The sequence below is a fragment of the Nyctereutes procyonoides genome, unplaced genomic scaffold (genome assembly GCF_905146905.1).
Source record: "Nyctereutes procyonoides isolate TBG_1078 unplaced genomic scaffold, NYPRO_anot_genome, whole genome shotgun sequence".
NCBI lineage: Eukaryota > Metazoa > Chordata > Mammalia > Carnivora > Canidae > Nyctereutes > Nyctereutes procyonoides.
In genome coordinates this window covers 36376974-36397996 of record NW_026575131.1, presented here as the reverse complement: position 1 = coordinate 36397996, position 21023 = coordinate 36376974, and the positions used below count along the sequence as shown (strand labels likewise).

At 46.6% G+C, this 21023-nt stretch overlaps 1 protein-coding gene across 1 annotated transcript in view; it reads left to right on the top strand.

The window, feature by feature from the left end:
- Window positions 1-21023, top strand: part of CACNA1D (calcium voltage-gated channel subunit alpha1 D) — a 300604-nt gene that overhangs the window by 181580 nt on the left and 98001 nt on the right. The window contains exon 9 of the mRNA XM_055342673.1: window positions 14757-14926. Coding sequence (XP_055198648.1) covers window positions 14757-14926 — 170 coding nt within the window. The remainder of the gene's footprint in view (window positions 1-14756; window positions 14927-21023) is intronic.

Sequence of the window (21023 nt, the reverse complement as noted above, 5' to 3'; positions counted from 1 at the left end):
AAGTGCACCAGACTGATCCAACAAAACAGTAAAGCAAGACATGAAGGATCCATGTGATCCAAATAACTGTATCCCAGAACAAAGCAGTAGAATATTTATAGGAATACACAATATCTACCACCCAACAAGATAGAACTTACAATGTCTGGCATTCAATTAAGGGTTACTAGGCATGCAAAGAGGCAGAAAAACATGACCCATAATAAGACTTAATCAGTCAATTGAAACCAACCCAGAACTCACACAGATGCTAGAATTAGCAAAAAGAACATAGAAAAGTCATTATAACTGTATTCCATATGTTCACAACGTTAAATAGAGACACGCAAGGTACAAAAAAATATAGCATAAAAGATCAAGATCCTAAGAATAAATCTAATGAAAGCTGTACAAAACTTCTTCTACACATAACTTTGTGTAAGGAAATTAAAGAAGACCTCACAAATGGAAGGATATATGATCATAGATTAAAAAGCTCAATTTATTAAGATGCCAGAAGATAGGTAATATTAAGAGAAGGTGCTTTCCTTTGTAAAGAGAAGAGAGGGTAAGGCAGTTGTAAGTTTGCTTTGATGGTGGGAAGCTGGGAATGTTCTTGCCTAATTCCTTGTTTCTCTGAAGCAGAAGGCAAGCTTAACTGCTAAAGGGAAGGAGGTTAGCCTAGCTGACAGTCATATGCCTGAAGAGCATGGAGAAGGTTCAAGTGAGTCATTGAGAAGGCTCAAAATGAGCTGGGAGGGAGTAATAGGTTATGTTGAGACCTTATTTGAAACTGGTGATGAGGGGCCTGCATTGATGTCAGACTGTTCCAACCATCCCTTCCCAGGGATAGAGGAGCATTTAGGTTACTAGCAAGAACTTTACTGAATGGATCACTGATATATCATGAAATCTAAATTCAATTAGGAAAGAAGAGGCCTAACAGACTCAGAGAAAAATGGGTCCCATGAATTGGGCATTTCAGAGAGTAAAAAAAAAAAAAAAAAAGTCTATAGTGGGAGCAAGGGAGTTGGCTGCTTGGAGGTTATGGTCAGAAAGCAGAAGGCTGGAATTTATGATGAAGTTTGGGATGATAAGCATTTGGAGTGGTGGGGATTAGGCGGCTGAGGCCCTATGGAGGAGATGGCTTTTAAAGATTTAATAGGTCAAGTAATTGCAAAGCCTGGGGGGTGGCAGGGTCAAGCAAGGGCTACAGGAGCCCTCTGGGATGATGGGAGAGCTTAGAATGGAGAGGGACACCAGGAGCCAGGATCCAAAGGCTTCAGGAGGTTGGCAGAAGACGACCCCGAGGAAGGGGAGAAGGCCGAAGGCCATGTAGTCCAATGGTACTGTCTCCAGAGGAACAGGATTATTTGTGTGATTGGCTTTTACAGCAGAATGAAGGAGCGTGTTAATGAAGATGTTAAGAGGAACAGAAAAGCAAGCAACTCCACCTAGAGGAGGGATCTGGAAGGACTGCAAGGGAAGCCAGAAGGTGACCCAGATTTCCATCAGAGCCAGGAGGATGGGAGTCCCTTTGAAGAGGTTGAGGGCAAAGGAGCAGGAATTCCAGAGGGCACAGGGAAGGAGGTGGAAGAGTGAGGGAAGGCCGAGTCAGTGACAGGGATGTGCAGAAGAATGTAGGGATAACCGTGCATTACATGATAGGAATTGGGCATTGGACGCGTGCCTTGCACTTTGGGCAGGCATTCATCGGACAAAGCAAAGGCTTGGTGGTGAGGTCTCCTGAGGGAGGAGGGTCCTCGGCTGATGGAGACCCTGGCCCACTTGGTCAGGCTCACCCAGCCTGAGGTGTGTGCCGTGAAGCTTCAGTCTCTCCAGAGACCACCCCATGTGTTGGTTATTCCAGCGGGTGTGGACAGTCCAGCCAAAGGTCTGAGTGCTGCTGGCTGAGGTGACTCCTCTGTTCAAGGGGATCACCAGTTGCAGTGGTTACTGGTTCCCTAGTGTCATCATAGTGGGAAGAGCACAGGTTCAGGGTGTCTTGCACATGCTTCCTGCCGACACACTTTCACCAACGGGTTTCACTTCTCTGTGTCAGTGTTATCACACTCCTGAAGTTGGGTGACCTCATCCACCCTGCCACTTCTTTTGCAGAGCTGTCCTAAGAACCAGGGAGAGAAATGGATGGGAATGGACCTGTAAACTGAATAGACCTTCCCAAACATGAGGTGTGCTCAGCAGCAGCCAGCTCATAGCCTCCTTGAAGGAGGCTGTTTCTGTGCATTTGAAAAGCCTCCTTATTTGCACTCTGAACATTCACGTGCTGGCTCTTCTCTCCAGGGCGTCACAGCTTTCCAGGACTGGAGTGGCACTTGAAGCACTAACCTAATTTCTCTAAGTCTGATTATCCTAAGAGTTGGGTTTGGATTCAGGGATCAAATATTAATCTTTTCAGAAGTGGATCATTCCCTTTAAATTCTGCTTTAAAATAAATCTCAGTCTAAGTTAAGTTCTCTCTTGGCACCTTTGGAGCCTCCAAGCATTGCAGCTTTTTGGCTTCTGAGTCTGGGAGGCTTTTGCTGTATCTGAAGAGTCTAATTCAGGGGGCAATAGTACTGCGCCTCCGGAGGTGTGCTGTTCCCAGAGCCCCATCTGACCTTGAATCCTGTGCTGTTCCTGATGAGCCAGCTCTCAGAGACATAACAGGAACTCCAAGGGCCCAACATGGGAGCCGATTGCATATCGGCCAGCAGTCACCTGCATTAAGCGTCCACTCTGTACCTAGCAGCATGCCCTAGGTGTATAGTGGAAGGGCTGGCATGTCAGAGACCAACTCAATTTGGTTACTGAAAGAAGGGCATTCGTAAGGATGTAAAGAAAGGAGGACATGTTCCAGATCCCGCAAATGGCAAGGAAAGCAGGGCCTGGTGCACATACATTTCGGGAACCAGAGAGGCTGGCTGGGGTGTGATGGTGTAGAAAATGGGCAAGGAGCTGAGGAAGCCCAATAAGGGAGGCAGGATTTTTTCTTTAATTGATAGGAGCTGTTGAGGTGTTTGAAAGCCAGGTGATACAGTGGAGCCAGACCTAGAAAGCACAACTGGGGTCCCGCAGGGTGGTATGGAGTGAGGAGAGCCTTGGGGGTGGGAGTAGGGGGCTCTGACAGTGAGGTGGCTGTGAGATGATGGGCAGGGTATGGTGGTGGAGATGAACATGAAGGAATTGATGCAGAAGGTGGTTTGGGGCCTCAGAGATGAGAAGGAGAGATCTGTGGATTTGATTGTCAACTCTGAGTATGGATTGTGTGAATTTTTCTTTATTCTCTGTAATTTTTTTTAAGATTTTTTTTTTTTTTTATTTATTCATGAGAGACAGAGAGAGACAGGCAGAGGGAGAAGCAGGCTCCATGCAGGCAGCCTGATGCGGACTCGATCCCGGGTCTCCAGGGTCACGCCCTGGGCTGAAGGTGGCGCTAAACTGCTGAGCCACCCAGGCACCCCAGTAGTCTCTGTAATTGTTAATAGAGCTGCTAAGACAGACACTAGGCACTGGGCCAGGGGGCTTTATACAGTTTATTTCATTCACTCTTCTCAAGTACGTCAGTGAAGTGCTTTTGCCTCAGTTTTATAGACGTGGAAAGCAAGGCTCAGAGACATTGCACTTTTCTGAAAGTCTCACAGCTTGCAAGTAAGGCATTCTTAGTGATCTAGAAATTAAATCTCGAGTTATTTGTCTCGGGAGCTCAAGCTGCTTTTCTCATCATTTGGAAGCTCCTCCTGTGTTGGGTGAGGGGGCACCCCCTGTGGGACCCTGTCTGGGTCCACGTTGCTACATACTGAGCTGCTGTATTCTTCATGTGTCATCAGTTGCTTTCTCTCCCCCAAGTTAATTTCCCTAGCAAAGTGAAAGAGTAGAATATGGAGGCTTCAGAAAAATTGGTTTCTTTTTCCTCTTAAAAGTGCTTGTGATGGGGCACCTGGGTGGCTCAGTCAGTTGAGCGTCTGACTCTTGATTTTGGCTCAGGTCATGATCTCAGGGTTGTGAGATCAAGCCCTACATTGGGCTCTGTGCTCAGTGTGGAGTCTGCTTGAGATTCTCTCTCTCCCCCTCTGCCTGGTGCTCTCAAATAAATAAATATTTAAGAAAAAAGTGCTTGGGGGATCCCTCGATGGCTCAGTGGTTTAGTGCCTGCCTTCAGCCCAGGGCCTGATCCTGGATACCTGGGGTCGAGTCCCACCACGGGCTCCCTGCATGGAGCCTGCTTCTCCCTCTGCTGTGTCTCTGCCTCTCTCTGTCTTTCATGAATAAATAAATAAAATCTTTAAAAAAAAAAAGTGCTTGTGTACAAGTCCCATCTAACTCAAGTGGTCCTTTTGTGTTTTTTATTTTATTTTATTTTATTTATTTATGATAGAGAGAGAGAGAGGCAGAGACATAGGCAGAGGGAGAAGCAGGCTCCATGCACCGGGAGCCTGACATGGGATTCGATCCCGGGTCTCCAGGATCGCGCCCTGGGCCAAAGGCAGGCGCCAAACTGCTGCGCCACCCAGGGATCCCCTCAAGTGGTCCTTTTGGATCCTTTTCCTGGGAATGGATCTCTCTGAATCCCTGAATATCCCTTATCATATGATGCTCATTCCCTTATTCTCAACTAAATGTGGTGGTCCACAGAGGGCACTCCCCCCCACCCCATCCTGCCCTCCTGCAAAGAACCCTTCCTGGGAGGGAGAGCCTCCATCTCCTCTGTATCCCTCTCACCAGCTGGTTTGCCTTTGACATGGCCAGTGGGTGGGATTAGGCTGAAATTCTGACAGGTGTGACTTTGAGAACATCCCAACAGATGGGTTCAGTGCCAGCTTCTTCCCCGGTCCAGTGTTGTTGACCTGTGGTCAAAACCTGCCATCAGACAGGCAGATGCAACCATCACTCCATCTCAGATGGTTTTAACCAGGCCCCTAACAGCAAACGCTGTCGACATGTAGGTAGGACATGCCCTGGGGTTGCTGGTACTTGCAGACTTGTTTATTTTTTAATGGTTCTGCCACCCTCCTAAGTCAGACTTCAGGTACACATTTTCTTTATTTTCCTTTAAAAACTGGAATCTGAAAAGTCTAGTGAGATGTTTCTCAAGTGACTTCTTAAGTAGCAGTATTTGAAGCCTGTCATGGAAGATACGATGTTGACTTGGCTCATTCCATTGAATGATGTATTTCATTCAGAGAAAATGATAAGAGATGAGAGAGCTCATGTTTTTGAAGACTGCCTCTTAAAACACGTTTCCCCCCAAAACAGATTGAAACAAGAAATCTGTAACTTTTAGTATGCAACCTGCATGGGAAATTTTCTGCCGGAAGCACTAGAATGTCTTTGGTAGCCATGGAAACTAAGTCTTCAAAGAGAGAGCAGCTCTTCTGCTCTGACAAGGAGATGCAGTGAAGGGAAAGTATATGTCATTCTAAGATGCAAGATACACTTTATTTCATTCCATGGAGGACTTTGTAAGACTTTATAGGACCCTGGCTGTCTTCATTTGTTTGTTTTTTAGTGACCATGATGGGTACAATTTTAGATATAGAACGTGACATGGGCATTTGTGATCAGATCCATCCAGTGCAGAGCCCACACTCCGTGTCTTTGAAGTGATCATTAATGTAAGACCTGAGTCTGTGGGGGTGCCTGGGTGGCTCAGTCTGTTAAGTGTCTGACTCCTGATTTCAGCTCAGGTCTTGATCCCAGGGTTGTGAGATTGAACTCCACATCCAGCTTTGCACTGGGTGTGGAGCCTGCTTAGGATTCTCTCTCTCCCTCTGCTCCCCTCTTCCTCTCTTTCTCTCTAATTAAAAAAAAAAAAAAAAAAAAAAAAGGAAAATTTTAAAAAAAGACCCAAGTATAAAACTTCATTAGAATTTAGCCGATTCTTCTTCTTCTTCTTCTTCTTCTTTTTTTTTTTTAAGATTTTATTTATTTGACAGCACAAGCTGGGGGAGTGGGAGAGGGAGAAGCAGGCTCCCCACCGAGCAAGGAGCCCAATGTGGGGCTCTCGATTCCCAAACCCTGGATTCATGACCTGACCTGAAGACAGACATTTAGGCCACTGAGCCACTCAGGCACCCTCCAAATTTAGCCTATTTTTATTGAACAATGGCCAACATTTTTGATAGGGAATTGATATACAAAGATAAGACAGATGTGACCCCTCCTTCAGAGCTTACAGTTTAGTATGTAAAAGAAAATATGAAAGAACAGTTGCAGCGCTGTGAACGAAATTCTACACAAGCGAGACTCTTATCTAGGAAACTCTAAGGACATTAGAGAAATATGCTTGCAGGCTGACCTCGCAGAGTGGGCCTGTATCAGGATGAGCGGTTGAGGCTAATTTAGGGAATAGCACAGGCATAGCTGAAAGATCTCTGTGCCTTGGAGAAAATGAGTGAACTTTAGGGTGATTGGAGTGTAGAGTTTAAGGAGCAGATAGTTAGGGCCAGGTTGAAGGAAGAGACCAGACTGATCATGCATTACATTTGCTCTGTCCCTATTCCTGCTCCTCTTGTGTGGGGATAAGTGCCACAGATGCTGGTCCCTGACGTTTTGTGTGCGCATGCCTGCTCAGCTGCTGTTCGAAGCAGATATCTTTGTCATTAAAAGTTGGGGGGATGTTAGGAAATACCTATTTTGAAAATGGCCCATCTCCTCGAAAGATGGAAACGGTTTTCTATTTAAAGCGTTTTCATAGACTTTTATGTCAATGAAAGCAGTCAAGGACATGAAAAGGGGAACATTGGTTTGAGGAAATCTCTTAAGACACCCAAACCTTTATGAGCAGAAAAAATTAGGAAGCACTGACTCCCTCTACAGAAAGATTCACCATGGGGACTATTTCAGTAATGAGTTCCCAAAGAACAGCCATAGTGTGGTTTGCTGGAAATGTGGTTGTTATACTTTTCCCATCTTGTTCTTGTGTAAGCAAAAGCCCTCCATTTTCTCTTGTTCCTCTTACCCACTGAAGAATGCTGTCCCAGATTAGCACCCCACCCCCCTGTCCTCTGAAAAGGAACAAGTCACATGGATGGGGTGCTGCAGTCCCAAGGCAGCTGGCATTCTGGCCGCCTCCTCTCATTCAAAGACAGCCTCCTGGGGCAAATCCTGGCCTTTTGTGGTTGCAGCAAACCGGAACAAAGCCAATGATTTTGATGAACTTTGAACTTGAGCCAATGGCACTCATTTAAATTTTTTTTTTATTGTGAAACATCACAGGTTGTTTTTTCTTTATTTATTTTTACAAACACCTCATTACCTTGAACAGAAACTGAGCTTACTTCCAAAAAAAATTAGATTTTAAAATTAAAAGTATCTTTTGAACCAAACTACTTTTTCCACTCTGTTTCATTTCCTTTATAAACGTTTACATGGGGGAAGGGATTTACGTCTAAGGAAGACTGGCCACTACTGATCAAAACCAGGGGCTGGCTTCTTCACCTTCCCTTGACTCTGCCTTTTTATGAATGCTGTGTGTGTGTGAATTTCTGAGTCCTCTCTTTTCCTGGAAATCTGAGCCCTAGTGATTCTTTTGGCTTTGCTCGCTGGAGGTTTTCACGCTTGTTTGTGTTTGTTTTCTCTGTGTGTGCATGCACAAATTTCAAAGCGCTTGCCTAAATTTTATTTGTGTGGGTTGGGTTAAAACAAATAGCATTACAACCCAAGAAGGAACCCTGTCTCTAAATCAACATGATTTCCAGTGGCCCATTTATTTTAGGGGGCGTTTGAGAAATAACAAATTCCAGAGCAAATTGCATGGCGTCAGTCCCGTGTGACCCTTACTGCCATGTGAATGCAATGGTTTGCTTCAGGCCAAGTGCTCTCTCTCCCATAGTGTTGATTGAACCAGGGCTTCCAGAGCATAAATCCTGGCAATGTCAGGGTTTGGGGAGCTCTCTGCAGGGTGGGGCAGGTGCGCAGGGACTTCTGGGGTGGGAGGAGGCTGGCTGGATCCAGGCAGTCTCTTCCTAGAGCAGAACTTCCTGGGAAGTTAGGGGAAGAGCATATGCGGGGAAGTGTACTATCACCTTTGCTAAGTCCAAGTCAGGATTCTGGGAGAAAATCAGAATGCTGAAGGGTAAGTGGTACATTCTGTCTTGACCCCCACCCCCGATCCTGGCCAGTAAGTGTCCAGTCTATACATCTCCTGAGCCAGGAAGCAAAAGGATGGGGAATCCTGTGGAAAGAACGCTTAGTTTGGAGCCTGGTCGTCCTGTTTCTGGAGTATATGATACAGAGTCAGTAACGCTACCTTGTTGAACTTCAACTTTGGCTTTTGTGAGATGGGATCGAGAGTCCTAGTCCTGGCTGTTCCACATCAAGGTAGGGAGGAGCCTGTGGGACAGTGCATGTAAAGACACTTTGAGGACCCCAGATAGAAACCCCAATACATAAGAGGTTTGTTTCTGTTATTACTAGAAAGGGGCCACAACCTGGACAAGCTCTCCTGCAGGAAACTTCGGCAGCACCCCCAGCTATGCAGGCTCAGATCCTGCTGGCACTGCCATTGGTTGTCCTTTCTCTGTCTCCTGCCCACCTGCCTGTCTTTCCTGAACCCATGGGCATGGAGTATTTACCTGGCAGGGAGTGGGGGCATCATCTGGCCCTGGAGTATGGTCCATGTTAGCAGAGAAGATGCTGCTGGGTGGGGCCAGACCATGGGGACCAGCATGAGGGACAGAGGTCAAGGTGACCACAGTGTGGGGATAGATAGGGGTCAGTCATGACAGCCCTCACAGGGGCTCTTCCAAATAGTCTATGAGGTTGGGAATTAGAGCCAAGTTACTTTTGACTTGCATTTTTATTGGTGTTGAATCTACCCCATCACCAGTGTTTACTGAATGCCCTATGTGATGATGTCATCTTCACATAGAACTCCTATTAAACAAAGCTGATAAGGACACTCTCCTATGAGACTTCTGGTGGTTCCCCATTGCCTACAGGGAACCAATCCTAGTCCTGAATTTAGGATTTAAAGCCCCTCCTAGACTGACTCTAAGCTGCTTCTTTGTCCTCATCCCTTCATACTTCTACTCTTCTCTTTCACTACCTCCTGTGTACCTGTGTTGAGGTCCTCGAGAGGGTTGATTCAGGAGCTACGTGGGCTTGTTTGGCCAACCTCTCTGAGCCTCCACTTCCTCAGTTTCTGTATAATGAGGGCAGTAATGGTCTCTCCCTCCCCACTGATCCCCTGCAGTGAAGATGGGGGTAAGGCACTGGGCTGGACTCTGTCAGAGATACCTCATTGAGACCAGCTGAGATCGGGAGCATGTATACACACACACACCTCTGTGTCTTGGTGTTCACCAAGTAGAGTGTCCTGGTGATTCAGAGGAGAGCAGAACTCTTTGTAGGGGGATGGGGGTAGCCAGGAAAATCTGGGTCTTGATAGGCGAGCTAGAGTTTTAAGATGGGAGAGGGCTTCTCAGTTGAATGGAGTCCTGTGGACAGAGGCTCTGAGGGTTGAGGAATTGAGAAGATCAGAGCCAGAATACAAGGTGTTTGTTTCTAAGGTGAGGAAATGGAGTTGGAATAATCTGTGGAAGAAGGTTAGAAGGCCCCGAGTGCCGAACTGAGAGGCATTTGACCCTGGAGTGCTGAGGGCAGCAGTGAGAAGCCCTGTGGCTTTCTGAGCAAAACATCAGGATGAAGCCTGAAGTCAAGGGGAAGGCAAGCGCTCCTGAAAGACTCCAGCTACAACTCCTCCAGCTGCCTCAGTGGGTGAGGTGTGTGCACACTGGCCAGTGTAGATGGTGGTCGTGATGTCCAACTGGTGGGGAGATTCCCCACTGAGAAATTGCTTCTTACAAAGGACATAGACCTGGAGGGGAGATGCTCTGTGAGCCTGTAAATGATGAGGGGAAAGGTCAGGCTGATGATGAAAGCTGCTGTAGATGCTCTGTCTGGGCTGAAACACACTCCTTTCATGCTGCTGGGAGATCCCAGGAATCACAAGTTTTCTATCCTGACACATTCTGTCCTCTTAAGGAAGGGCTCATTCTGTGTGCCTTGTATCCAAACTTTCCCACATGCCTGCTTGAAGAGGGGCATCATGGGAGAGATGGAGGTGTGCAAAGGAAAACATAAGACATGCACAACATTGTCCATCCCTGAGAGGAGCCTCCAATCCAGCCGGTAAGTGGAAATGCATATATAACATAAATTCACATCTGGTTACTATGGTTACATTTTTCCAAACACTTGAAAAATTTTTCTGTTTGGAAGTAATTTCAAACTACAGAAAAGTTACTAGAATAACATAGTGAACAATCCATGTACCCTTCACCTGATCTCCCTTTTCTTTGGCTTTTTTTTTTTTTCACTTTTTAAAAATTTGAGTATAGTTGACACACAGTGTTACATTAGTTTCAGGTGTTCAACATAGTGATTTGACAAGTTCATACACTATGCTGTGCTCACCCCAAGTGTCCTTACCATCTGTCCCCATCCAGCACTATTACAGTATCATTGACTGTATTCCCTGTGCTGTACCTTGTATTCCCATGACTTATTCATTCCATAACTGGAAGCTTGTATCTCCCACTCCCCTTCACCCATGTTGTCCATCCCCTTCTCCTCTCCTCTAGAAACTATCAGTTAATTTGTTTATCTGTCTATACGAGGTATGGACTGATATTTTAAAAACTATAATTTATTTCTATTTTTTATTATTTTGGGGCTCAAACTATCCTAGCTTTAGCCAGTGTGAGATACTTCTTTGGCTCCTGTGACCTTATGGCATGCCCTTATCATGTTTTTGTTTTTAGTTTTTATTTATTTATTTTTGACACTTCCTTACTTGTTTCTTCCTGTACCTACTCTATCCTGTCCCTGGGATCATCCATTTTACCAAAGATTCCTGGTTCCTTTTAATTGAAATGGTATTAGAGACCAAACTCTGGGTGTCAGGTGTGCTCATAACTACTGGGGTGCCTTTGCTTCCACATCTTTTTGACAGAGTTAGGAAATACATGCATTTATGTATATACACATACACATTCTTACATTTATATGTATGTATACACATATATACATATTTTCTAGCAATCGTGAATTCACACCAACACTTCCAATTCCAGTTCATCCCCAGAGGATTCTTCTAGTCTTCCCTTTTTTTTTTTTTCATGTTTCTATGTCCTTCCTTCCACATTGAGAAACCTGACTCCAAACAACATGGATATATTTGCTCATTCGTTAAGCCCTCTAATACATCTGAAATGGTTTTAGCATTCTTTTGTCCATAGCACTACAAAACACACAACCCCAGGAAGAATTTAGCATTTATTTGTAGTTCTTCCCTCACTTGACCCTGTTCAAGGCCAAGAGCATGCAGTCAGGAGATCCTAAACTACCTGAGCTACTTTTGTCTTTCTCTTCAGTATAGCTGTGATTCTTTTGAAATACAGATTCATTTGTCTCAGTTCACTTCCACTTTAGAGATATTTCCCCCATCCCATTCTTGTTGATTTAATTTAAAAAATTGTAATGTGTAGAGCATTAACATGGTTCCAAAAGTCAAAACTGTAGAGAAAGGTATACTTAACGGTGTCCCTCCTATTTTGTCCCCTCCCCTCCACTTGTCTCCATTCTGCATTTTCTGCTTTATCCTTTGGATACACCTTGAAGTGTAATATGCATGTTTTTCTTATTTCCCTTTTCGTACATAAAGGGTAAAATACCATGTGCCTTTTGTTGAAGCCTTTCTTATATCTTCCTGTGATTGAATGCACCATAAATAGAATTCTACTCTGGAACAAGTAGGCTTCTGTCACATGTTGAGTTGTGATTTCTAGTCATTTGTAAAGAGTCAGATGGTTTCTACCAATAGATGTCTAAAATCAACTTTTGTAGTAGTGGCTATTATTTAGTCTCTTAGTAACAAGCTTCTAAAATAACGAATTCTCATGCAAAATGGAAAACTTTTTTCTTGATCTACTGAGGTTGATAGAAGATTCAGTGTACTTGGGTGGGATTTTTCTGGAGTTTGTCAAGGGTGGGAGTGGGTTATTTTCAACAGAGCAGAGAATGGTACAGGATTGAAGGGGCGCTGGCTCATTGAGGTCACTCTGAGCCTGGGATCCCATGTGTCCTATGCTTTTCTCATTTCTGCTGGGATTATGTAGCCTAGGGCACACTCAGAGCTGTTTACAATTTTCCTCCCTTGGTATTTGAGAAAGCTCCTCCAATTGCCTTTTTAATGCTTGGATTCAACAGCTAAATATTCTATTTTTCAACTTCACATTTGTCCAGCGCTTTGTGATTTCTACGGTATTGTCTTACTTAATCTCTGTGAAACAGTAGAACAAGTATTATGTCTATTTTGCAGCTGAGGAAACCAAAGCTCAAAAGAGACAAGTGACAGAGCTGGGACTAGAACCCAGGTCTTCGGACAGAGAGCCCAGTGTGCCCTAGGTCCATCACAAGGACCCCTCCTCCCACTCCTTTCCCTCCAGCCTGTCTCAGAGCCAACAGGAGGATATTTATGCTTGCAAATCTCAGTTCTGTCCAAATCAGCAAATGTTGTGTGCCTGCTGAGTATTAGGTCATTCAGAACAGTCTAAAATCAGTTCTGAGGGTTTACATTAACAACCTTGTTATCTGAACTTCTGCAATAGTGACTATTATTTGAAATAAGTGGGCCATAAGCCAGGCATGATTTTTGTTTTCAGAAATTTTACTCATAATATGATTTTACCTGTGCTGCGTGTGTTACCATGTCTCAACAATCAAGAATGTGCAACAGTGATACAGCCTGTTAGATAATAAAAAATATTAAAGCAAAATCCTTTCTTGTAAAACCCTTAAGTTTTTCAGGTAACTCTTTTACTATCTTTGTAATCCTTTTCAAGAACTCAGATGAGATATGAATCTAGGAATAAGAACACTATTATAACGTGTAAATTTCATACTCCAAGATTAGAATCAAAACACAAAGATTTGTGCTTACTTTTGGCAAACAATAGAAACGAGGCCCACATAATTGTTCTTTACAATGTATATAAGAAAACAGATGACATGGTATATTTTCATGTTGACACGTGAACCTCCAGGGTCTCTACTTCATCCTTCAGAGATGTCGTTATGGATTGGGTATGACTTTTTCACAGTTAAAATTAATTTGGTGAACCTACCCAGAACTATGTGTGTCCTGTATCTCAGGAAGCCTGGCAGGCCTAGCAGCCCCAAATCATCCTGAGGATATGGTTTGCCTGAGCAGCAAGACATTGCCTGTGATGGCCCTTCCTGAGTGAGAGAGGAAGTTATTCTCCCTTGGAGGAAAGGCCCCTGGGTGAGGAGTGCAGAAAACATCTCTGAGTCTTAATCAGCTTTGGTTCACCCTGCAAACCCCCTGAAGTCAGCTCCTCTACAGGCTGAGCCCAGAATGCCCTGCAGCCCTACCCCTCCTCACTTCCCAGAGGGGGAAGATGGAGATGGATCAGCCCTAATATACCCAAGGGCAGCTTCTGGGGCATTCCAAAGTGTGGGTGATTGGGGAGGATGGCACCTTGGGGAGGATTCGTGTTCTCTGAAGCATCAGCATCCCTAGACTTTCAAGTATCTGTTCAGCCCTTTGACAGCCAGGGTGGAGAGGGAGAAGAGGGGTTGGCTTTATGTAAGCACATCATTTCCCTCTCAATCGCTTGGGTTGGGTTGGGTTAAAGAGGTCCCTGATAGGGACATGTGCCAGCTTTGGGCTGGAAGGAAGGCAGAAGGAAGGCAGATGTAACCTCCGTCAGAATCTGGGGCTGTGTGCACAGAAGCTGTGCTGCCTGTCATCTCATCTGCTTCCTTAGCAGCTTTTTAATCGTATTTAGGAAATCCAGAACTCATGTAACTTGGCTCCTATAGCCATTCACGGTTGGAAATGCAGATGGTTTCTTGTATGTGAAAATTGGGTAATCATCCACCTGACTCCCAGGCTTGCCTGAGCAAATGTGGGATTCTATATGTATGTGTAGATGGAGGATTGCAGACATGAAAGGTGAAGTAAACAACAAGCAGTTGGGAACATTTACGGGTCTGCCAAAGCCTTTCCAGGGCAGGTGTTCCCATAAATGGGCAACAAATCGTACTGCCTCTTCATTTCTTACAGGGAAGAATTTTGGGGAGAGATCATGGCTTGAAGCGAGGGTTACAGATGACAATAGTGCTTTGCCAGTGCTCTGTTTCCTGTGTGGGAAGGGAGAACTGGGCTGTAAGGTGGGTCTGCCCTGACCCTGTCCACTGCTCTGGCTGGAACCTGCAGGTGTTGCCATGGGCACCTGCTCCCTTTCTTGGCTCTCAGTTTGGACATGAAGGTCAGGAATGCTATGTTTGGCAGAAAGTATTGAAGAAGCTCTAAACTTGGTGTGTGCTCTCTTTGACCACAGTATAGCCCTATTGGGTCCTTTCTCTTTGAAGTGTGATGCCAGCTATCTGAGGAGGCTCTTTTGGGGGTGGGTGGGACATGTCTGAGTTCAGGCTAATTTTGAGGATGTCAGGAGGCCTGCCATCACAGTATGTGGCATTGTAGGTCTGGGCTTCTTGGGATTGTTCGTTTTCTAAGAGATAACACATGTGTGTTGGTGTGGTCTCTGCAGCTCTGACACTCACAATCTTGCTTAAGAAGACACTGTCCTCTGTCCTGTCCACGTGTGTGGCCTCTGTTGCTGTGCTCGTGTGGCCATACTCAGTGCCGTGTGTCCTGCCACAAGACTGTTGTGCAGCAGGGCAGATGGCTCCTGGTCCAGGTCCCCAAGGATGTCCTGACATGTGCTTGTTCTCTCTACCTCCCTCAGAGAATTCTCAAAAGAAAGAGAGAAGGCTAAAGCCCGGGGAGATTTCCAGAAGCTCCGGGAGAAGCAGCAGCTGGAGGAGGATCTAAAGGGCTACTTGGATTGGATCACCCAAGCAGAAGACATTGATCCTGAGAACGAGGAAGAAGGAGGAGAGGAAAGCAAACGAAACAGTATGTAACACCTTCCCACACTCCTGACAAGAGAGAGCTCGGAGGTGATTCAGGCACCCGCCAGGCAGAGACGTTTCTCCCCCTGACCCAGCCTGTGAGACAGGTGGCCTCCTCTCAGCTGCCTGGTTTCTTCTCTCTGCCCAGCAGAGAGGACCAGTGCTTTGATACTGACACTGAGATCCTGCCCAAGGTTTGGGTTTTAGATTGAGGAGGGCGAGTCACATTCACTTGTTGGGAATTTTAAGGTTGAGGAGGGTTTTAAGGTTGAGGAGGGCGAGTCGCATTCACTCGTTGGGAATTCATGGAGCCCCTTCTGCGGGGGCACCAGCTATGGTGAGATGCATGTTGACCCTGCAGCATGGGGGGTGCAGGGAAGCTGTGGCTCCTTCCCTGCAGAGTAAGCTGTGTTACTGGATGAGAACTTGAAGACCAGGGTCCCTCTCCATCCTTCTGCTATCTGACATGGCTCCCACCTGTGCTTCACGTGGGAAGCCAGATGCTTAGCCCATCAAGGGCTGGGAAGAAACCAGCCTGGGCAGGGTGAGGAGGCATGTGAGTCAGTGTGGCTTCTTGGAGCTCACTCCCCTGGTAGCCCGTCCTGGCACCAGGTCCCTCAAGCACTTTCTGCAGCTGTGGGCCCAATGCCCACCAACCCCTGGAGTTCGTTGCCATGAACCAACCAACGTTTCTCTCTTACCACTTTTACTATTCTTGGGTCACCTGTGCCTCAGGTAAAAGGAGTAATTGAAATTCAGCAGTAGATTTGACTGAGATGCTTGTGGTTTGTTTCAAATCTAGAATAGTTGATGGTAAAGACCGAGAATCTATCTCAAAGGCATGCATCCCTTGAGGCCTGGAGAACCCAGGTGGGCCCCACCTCATAGAAGATGCTGGTTGAGCACCCCCCACCCTCAGCAAGATGCCCTGCCCCTAAGATGTTGTGTGGTCACTCCTTCATTCAGCAAGGCGGGTACTATTTGCTGGAGGCACTCCTGAGATCGAGGGGATGTGGTTTGTTCCTTCTGGGGAAGTGCAGGCCTATGCATGCTAAGATGCAGCCCAAGGGGCCAGACATGCAGGTGGTGAGGGGCAGCAGGTTGTGTGCTTGGTGCTGAGGGGGTGATGACTGGCTTTGGGGCTCCAGCAAGGACCTATGGGACATTGGCCCCGATCCTGGAAGGATTGATGGGTCTGAGGTTAGTGTCAGGAGAAACATCCTGAGCCACAGCAGAGGTGTGAGGAGGACACAGGGATTGGTTCATTCCTTTGGCTTGATTAGGAGAAATGGGGCAGGGAGGCTGGGTGGGTGAGGCTAGTTTGTGCTGTCTCTGTAGGTAGCTGATCATGCAAGTGGAGGCTGAGCAGCCCATGGTTGACTGAGATGGCCTTTTGGTTACTTCTAGCTGGGGACTCTGGGTCTGTGCTTCCCTTGGGAGTGTGGGTTTCCTGTTGTCACAGATGCAAGTGATTGACTCAGTCCTGTATGCTCCTGGGGATCCAGCAGGGTGCAGACTCCTCTCCCTGCTGCTTCCCAGTGTCCCTGATGCTGTTCCCTTAGGGAAGAGACTGGGGACTCATTTCCTGAGCATCAGGAAGTTGCTGGAGGATTTCTAGAGCTGCTTTTGTGCGCTGATTCTGATATTGGAGTTCATATGGAGGGGCATTCCTTCTAGTTCCAAACTTGGGGATGTCCTCTAGGACACTGGGTCTGAGAAGGGTGTCTGTGTCTTCAGAGCACTTGAGTCTGAATCCCCATGGTCTTCTTGCTGCATCCGTACCTACAGTATGGCTGGCAACAAGCCGTACCTGCAGCATGGGGGATGCCTACCACACGCTCTCCCTCTTCGTTTGCAGACTGCAGCTTTGGCGCTGACCTGGAGAGGTCTGCCGGCCTGTCCTCCCTCTCCGAACGTACATGTTGTGTGTAAGCCAGCGCAAGTATTGGCCCTTCTCCCGAGCACAACACCCTCCTTTGCCAGTTGAGATGTGTCCAGAGGGGAGCTGCATGAGCCTTTCAGGCTGGTGTCTTTTCATCTCTTCATTGCCCCAGCTTTGGAAATGGACAGGGGTCCCCGTTAGTGCTGCCAGCATCAGGTGTGGTGGTTCTGTGGTTTGAGGAGTGGGCATTTTTGCTGGACTCAAGGCAATGTCTTCTGATAGTCCTGAGAGCCCTCGTTCACTCTGTTGTAGCCCAGTACTTCCTGTGGCTTGCCACCATGTGTAAAGGACCTGGCTACATGATGACAAAATCAGTGCCTCTGCCTTTGGAAACCTAGCTGTGGAGGGAAGACAGAGAAGTGGTGCCTTAGCATATAATGGAATGGGCAAGCTGGCCCTGTGATCAGGGGCCAGCCATCTGCTCTGGGAGCCCCAAAGGGCACAGTGAGGCAGCCTGGGGGTAATGCAAGGGGAGGCTCCCTGGAAGAGGTGGTGTTGCTGCTGAGCTCCAGAGAGAAGCACCCTGTGGCTTCAAAAGGTGGGGGAGAGCAGAGTACTTCTTAGACTGAGGAAACGGTACAAACAAGGTACAAAAGGTTGTAAATGTTCCAAACCCTTAAGTGCATTGCTTAGTAGTATAATCAAGGAAAGAAATAATCACTCTTTATAAGCTGTAAATCCTTGGAATTCACTTTGCAATCAGGACTCCTAACTCAGGAAGGCTGGGCTGTGTCTCCAGAACGCTTGCTCTGTGGTTTTTGCTGTGCACAGTGCTGTGTGACTCAACCTGGGGCACCAGCTTTGACATCCAGTCCAGAGGAGTGCACGCTTCTGTGGGCCACTCTTGCTCTGCATCAGGGTCCTTTTGCCAGGTGCTAGGGTTTCCAGATGCCTGGAGCACTGATGATTAGGGTCTGAAATAAAGACCTTGATTCAAGGCTGTGGGAACCAGGTAGGGATTTAACTGACTTAAGATGAGAGCCTCTGGTCTCCTCCCAATGAGGAAGTGGGCCTTCCTGCATATATTCCTGGTAGCCCAGACCTTTTTGGAGATGGAGAGCTGCTGGGGTTTCCCTGGGACATCCTGTGGTTGCTGGCCATTTTATTCCTGTCACAGTGAGAAACCCCAGGGAGAGAGGGTTTTCACAAAGCCTGTATTGTCCCCCTCACCAGCTAACAGTGGTTCATTTACCACCTGCACATGCCAGGTCTCTGGTCTGTCACCTGGTAGCAAGCAGTGTAGTGTGGGCATTGCCAGTGCCTGCGTGCTCCCTGGGTGTGTAAGATCCAGGCCCTCGCACTTAACACCTCAGCCCTGCTCCTCTGTTTTTCTTGGGAAAGGGGATGGGACACTCCCTAGGGATCCTGGCTTTTATCCATATTGCCTTGTGATGTTTATACCATTGACTGCGGTTTTCAGCTGTGTCCTGGTTGGAACTGGGGCAAGTTCCTTCCAGACATGGTGGAGTTAAGTGACAATGTGACAGGAAGCCCTTGCAATAGCCAAGCCTCAGTCTATACGAGCAAAGGTGGAGGCATCAGGTGCCATTAATAACAGATGTCATGAGCCTTGGAGGCAGAGGCTAGACAGCATGTTGATGCCCCTTGTCTGGAATTGGCTGAGATTGAGTTTTGTGACTTGGAATTTGGACTTGAGTCTGCCCAATGCCTCTGAGCCCCCATTTCCCTGTCTGTAAGAAAGGGATAAAGATATCTACTCATGGGGTTGTCGTGAGCATTAAAGTTTGATAACTGGCAGAAGTCACTATAACGGTAGAGGAGTACTTGCTATTGCTGCTGTCATCAGACTACAGTATAACTTGACCTAAACAGAATAATTCTTGCAGATTCTGGTAGACCTCTAACCATCCTCAGGCTAAGGACCTCCTTAAGACCACGTTCCTACACTTTCCTGTTCAGAGACTGTAAAGTTCTAAAGTATTGATGGAAAACAAACCTGTTCACCAGTCGTGTTTGAGATACCAAAGCCTGGCTCTCTGGCTCAGTGTCCACGTGTGGTTTGTTGATGCTTGCTGTCAGAGAGCAGATGTCAAATCGAGTGCTTGGAGATGCACACACATTATTATTTCTCTCTGATCCCCTAAAATGTCACTCTCTGCGTCCGTGGTACCCAACTCTGGCTGTACATGACAGCCAGCTGGGGAGCACCAACATGTCCTGGTGCTGTACCCCCATCCTGACGAAGACCTCTTCGTCTACAGTGGGACCCAGCCATGCACGGCTTTGTCTGCTACTCACTGGAGGTGCTGGGTGAAGCTGGGCTTGGGAACTCCTGAAGCCTATCACACTGAATATCCCGCTGATTCAGGCTTTCACTTGAAAGAGGACAGAAGGAGAAGCAGTCTGGGCTGTAACTGGGCTGTCTGGTGGCTCTAGCTTTGTGCATTCATGGAATATTTTAAATGTCCATTCTATAAATTTTGCTGTTAGGAAGCTGGTGTTACATGGTTAATTGACTGGACCAAATTCCCTTGGAAGTTAAACATTTGGGACATTTTCAAGGATAATTTATTTAACTTTTTGCTGAGCTTCAAGTTTCTTAAGAAACCCTGCCAAATCTCAAAGTGATTTTTTAGACGTATGCAGCTGCTTCTGTGTTAACAATGGCGTTTTTCTAGGGCCATTAAAATCTGGAAGCCTAAAATTCTATTTTAAACTCTTCTCATTGTCAGTGATTAGTCTTTTTTTAAGGAAAAAAAAAAAGGCATTAAAAATAATGAAATCGTTTTAAAGGGAGCTCATTCTAAAATTCTGGCCAGAAAAGCAGGGCTGTTTTACTGTGGAAACTATTAATGATCAATAATATCTGTAAGTGGGGCTACATGGTGTCCACAGGGAGATCTCCTCTTCCTTGGAGCTCCTAAAGACTGCCCCTGCCCCTCCCGTTGGGGCTCTGCTTCTCCCCGCCCCAGGTGTCCTGCGTGCAGGGGTGCCACAGCTGTCCCCTCCCTTCCGCATGTGCCTCTCAGGTGCCCTTTATGGAGATGTTTGATTTGGGGGTGGGCAGGGAACCAGGGATGGCATAGATGTTTATTGCAAGCACACGGCACAGAAGTTTATTGGTCCTGTTTCAAAGCTTGTGTCTTTAAAATATGACTTATAAAACTGCTTTCATCACAGTTAAACTACCTCAGGATGCAAATTCAAAATGGAAAATACTCATTTGAAAGCTGTAAAGCAAACAGCAGTTAGAGGTACATATGGTAAACATGCGTCAGAAGGGTTGCCCTCTCTCTCTCTGGAGAGGGTGCTGGAAGTGCCTTTGACAAGAAAAGCCACCAGGGGTGAGCCCAGCGGTGGGGGAGGCTGGGAGACACCCCCGCCTCCACTGGGGTGCCACAGGGACCTGATGCCTGCCGTGGGTGGGTCTCCTAATTGCTGGTGGGAGACAGACTCAAGGATGGTCACCCCAGCATGGACATGAGGAAAAGGCTCTCCAGCCAGGGTTGTAGAGTCCAAGTCAGGGTTGTGTGTGTTTGTTTTTAATATATTTTAATTGCAAAGGTAATATTTGCTCATTGCCAAGAATTCATATAATATCAAAGTGTATAAAGTATGAGAGAACCAGACTGGGCAGTTGGGGGCCTGTTCTTTCAGACCTCACCTGTGCGTGTGAGAACATACGTCCCAACCATAATTATCCAGCTCAGGGGTGCCTGAGTGGCTCGGTCAGCTAAGTATCTGCCTTTGGCTTAGGTCATGATCCCGGGGTCCTGGGATCTGCTCAGCGAGAAGCCTGCTTGTCCCTCTCCTTCTGCCCTTCACCCCCACTCATGCTCTCTCTCTCTGCTCTCTCTCAAATAAATAAGATCTTAAAAAAAAAAATTATCCTGCTCAGATGGTTCAGTAACTTGCCTTTCTCACTGAATCATGTACCATAGACATCTTTCCACATTTTTTAAAAAGCATTTTGGCTATTTTCACTAAATTGCCATTATAAAGCTGCCACAGTGGACTATATCCTCTCTAGCCCTTGGACCTTTATAGCAGTTGTCAGAGGTGTGTTTCTACACTCATTTGTGTGATGGTCTGGTTAATGTCTTCCTCGCAGGGAGGGCGGGGCTGAGGGAGAGGAGGAACAGGGTCTGTTTCTGTTCTCCATTGTGTGGCTGGCACCCAGCATGGTCCTTGCCACACA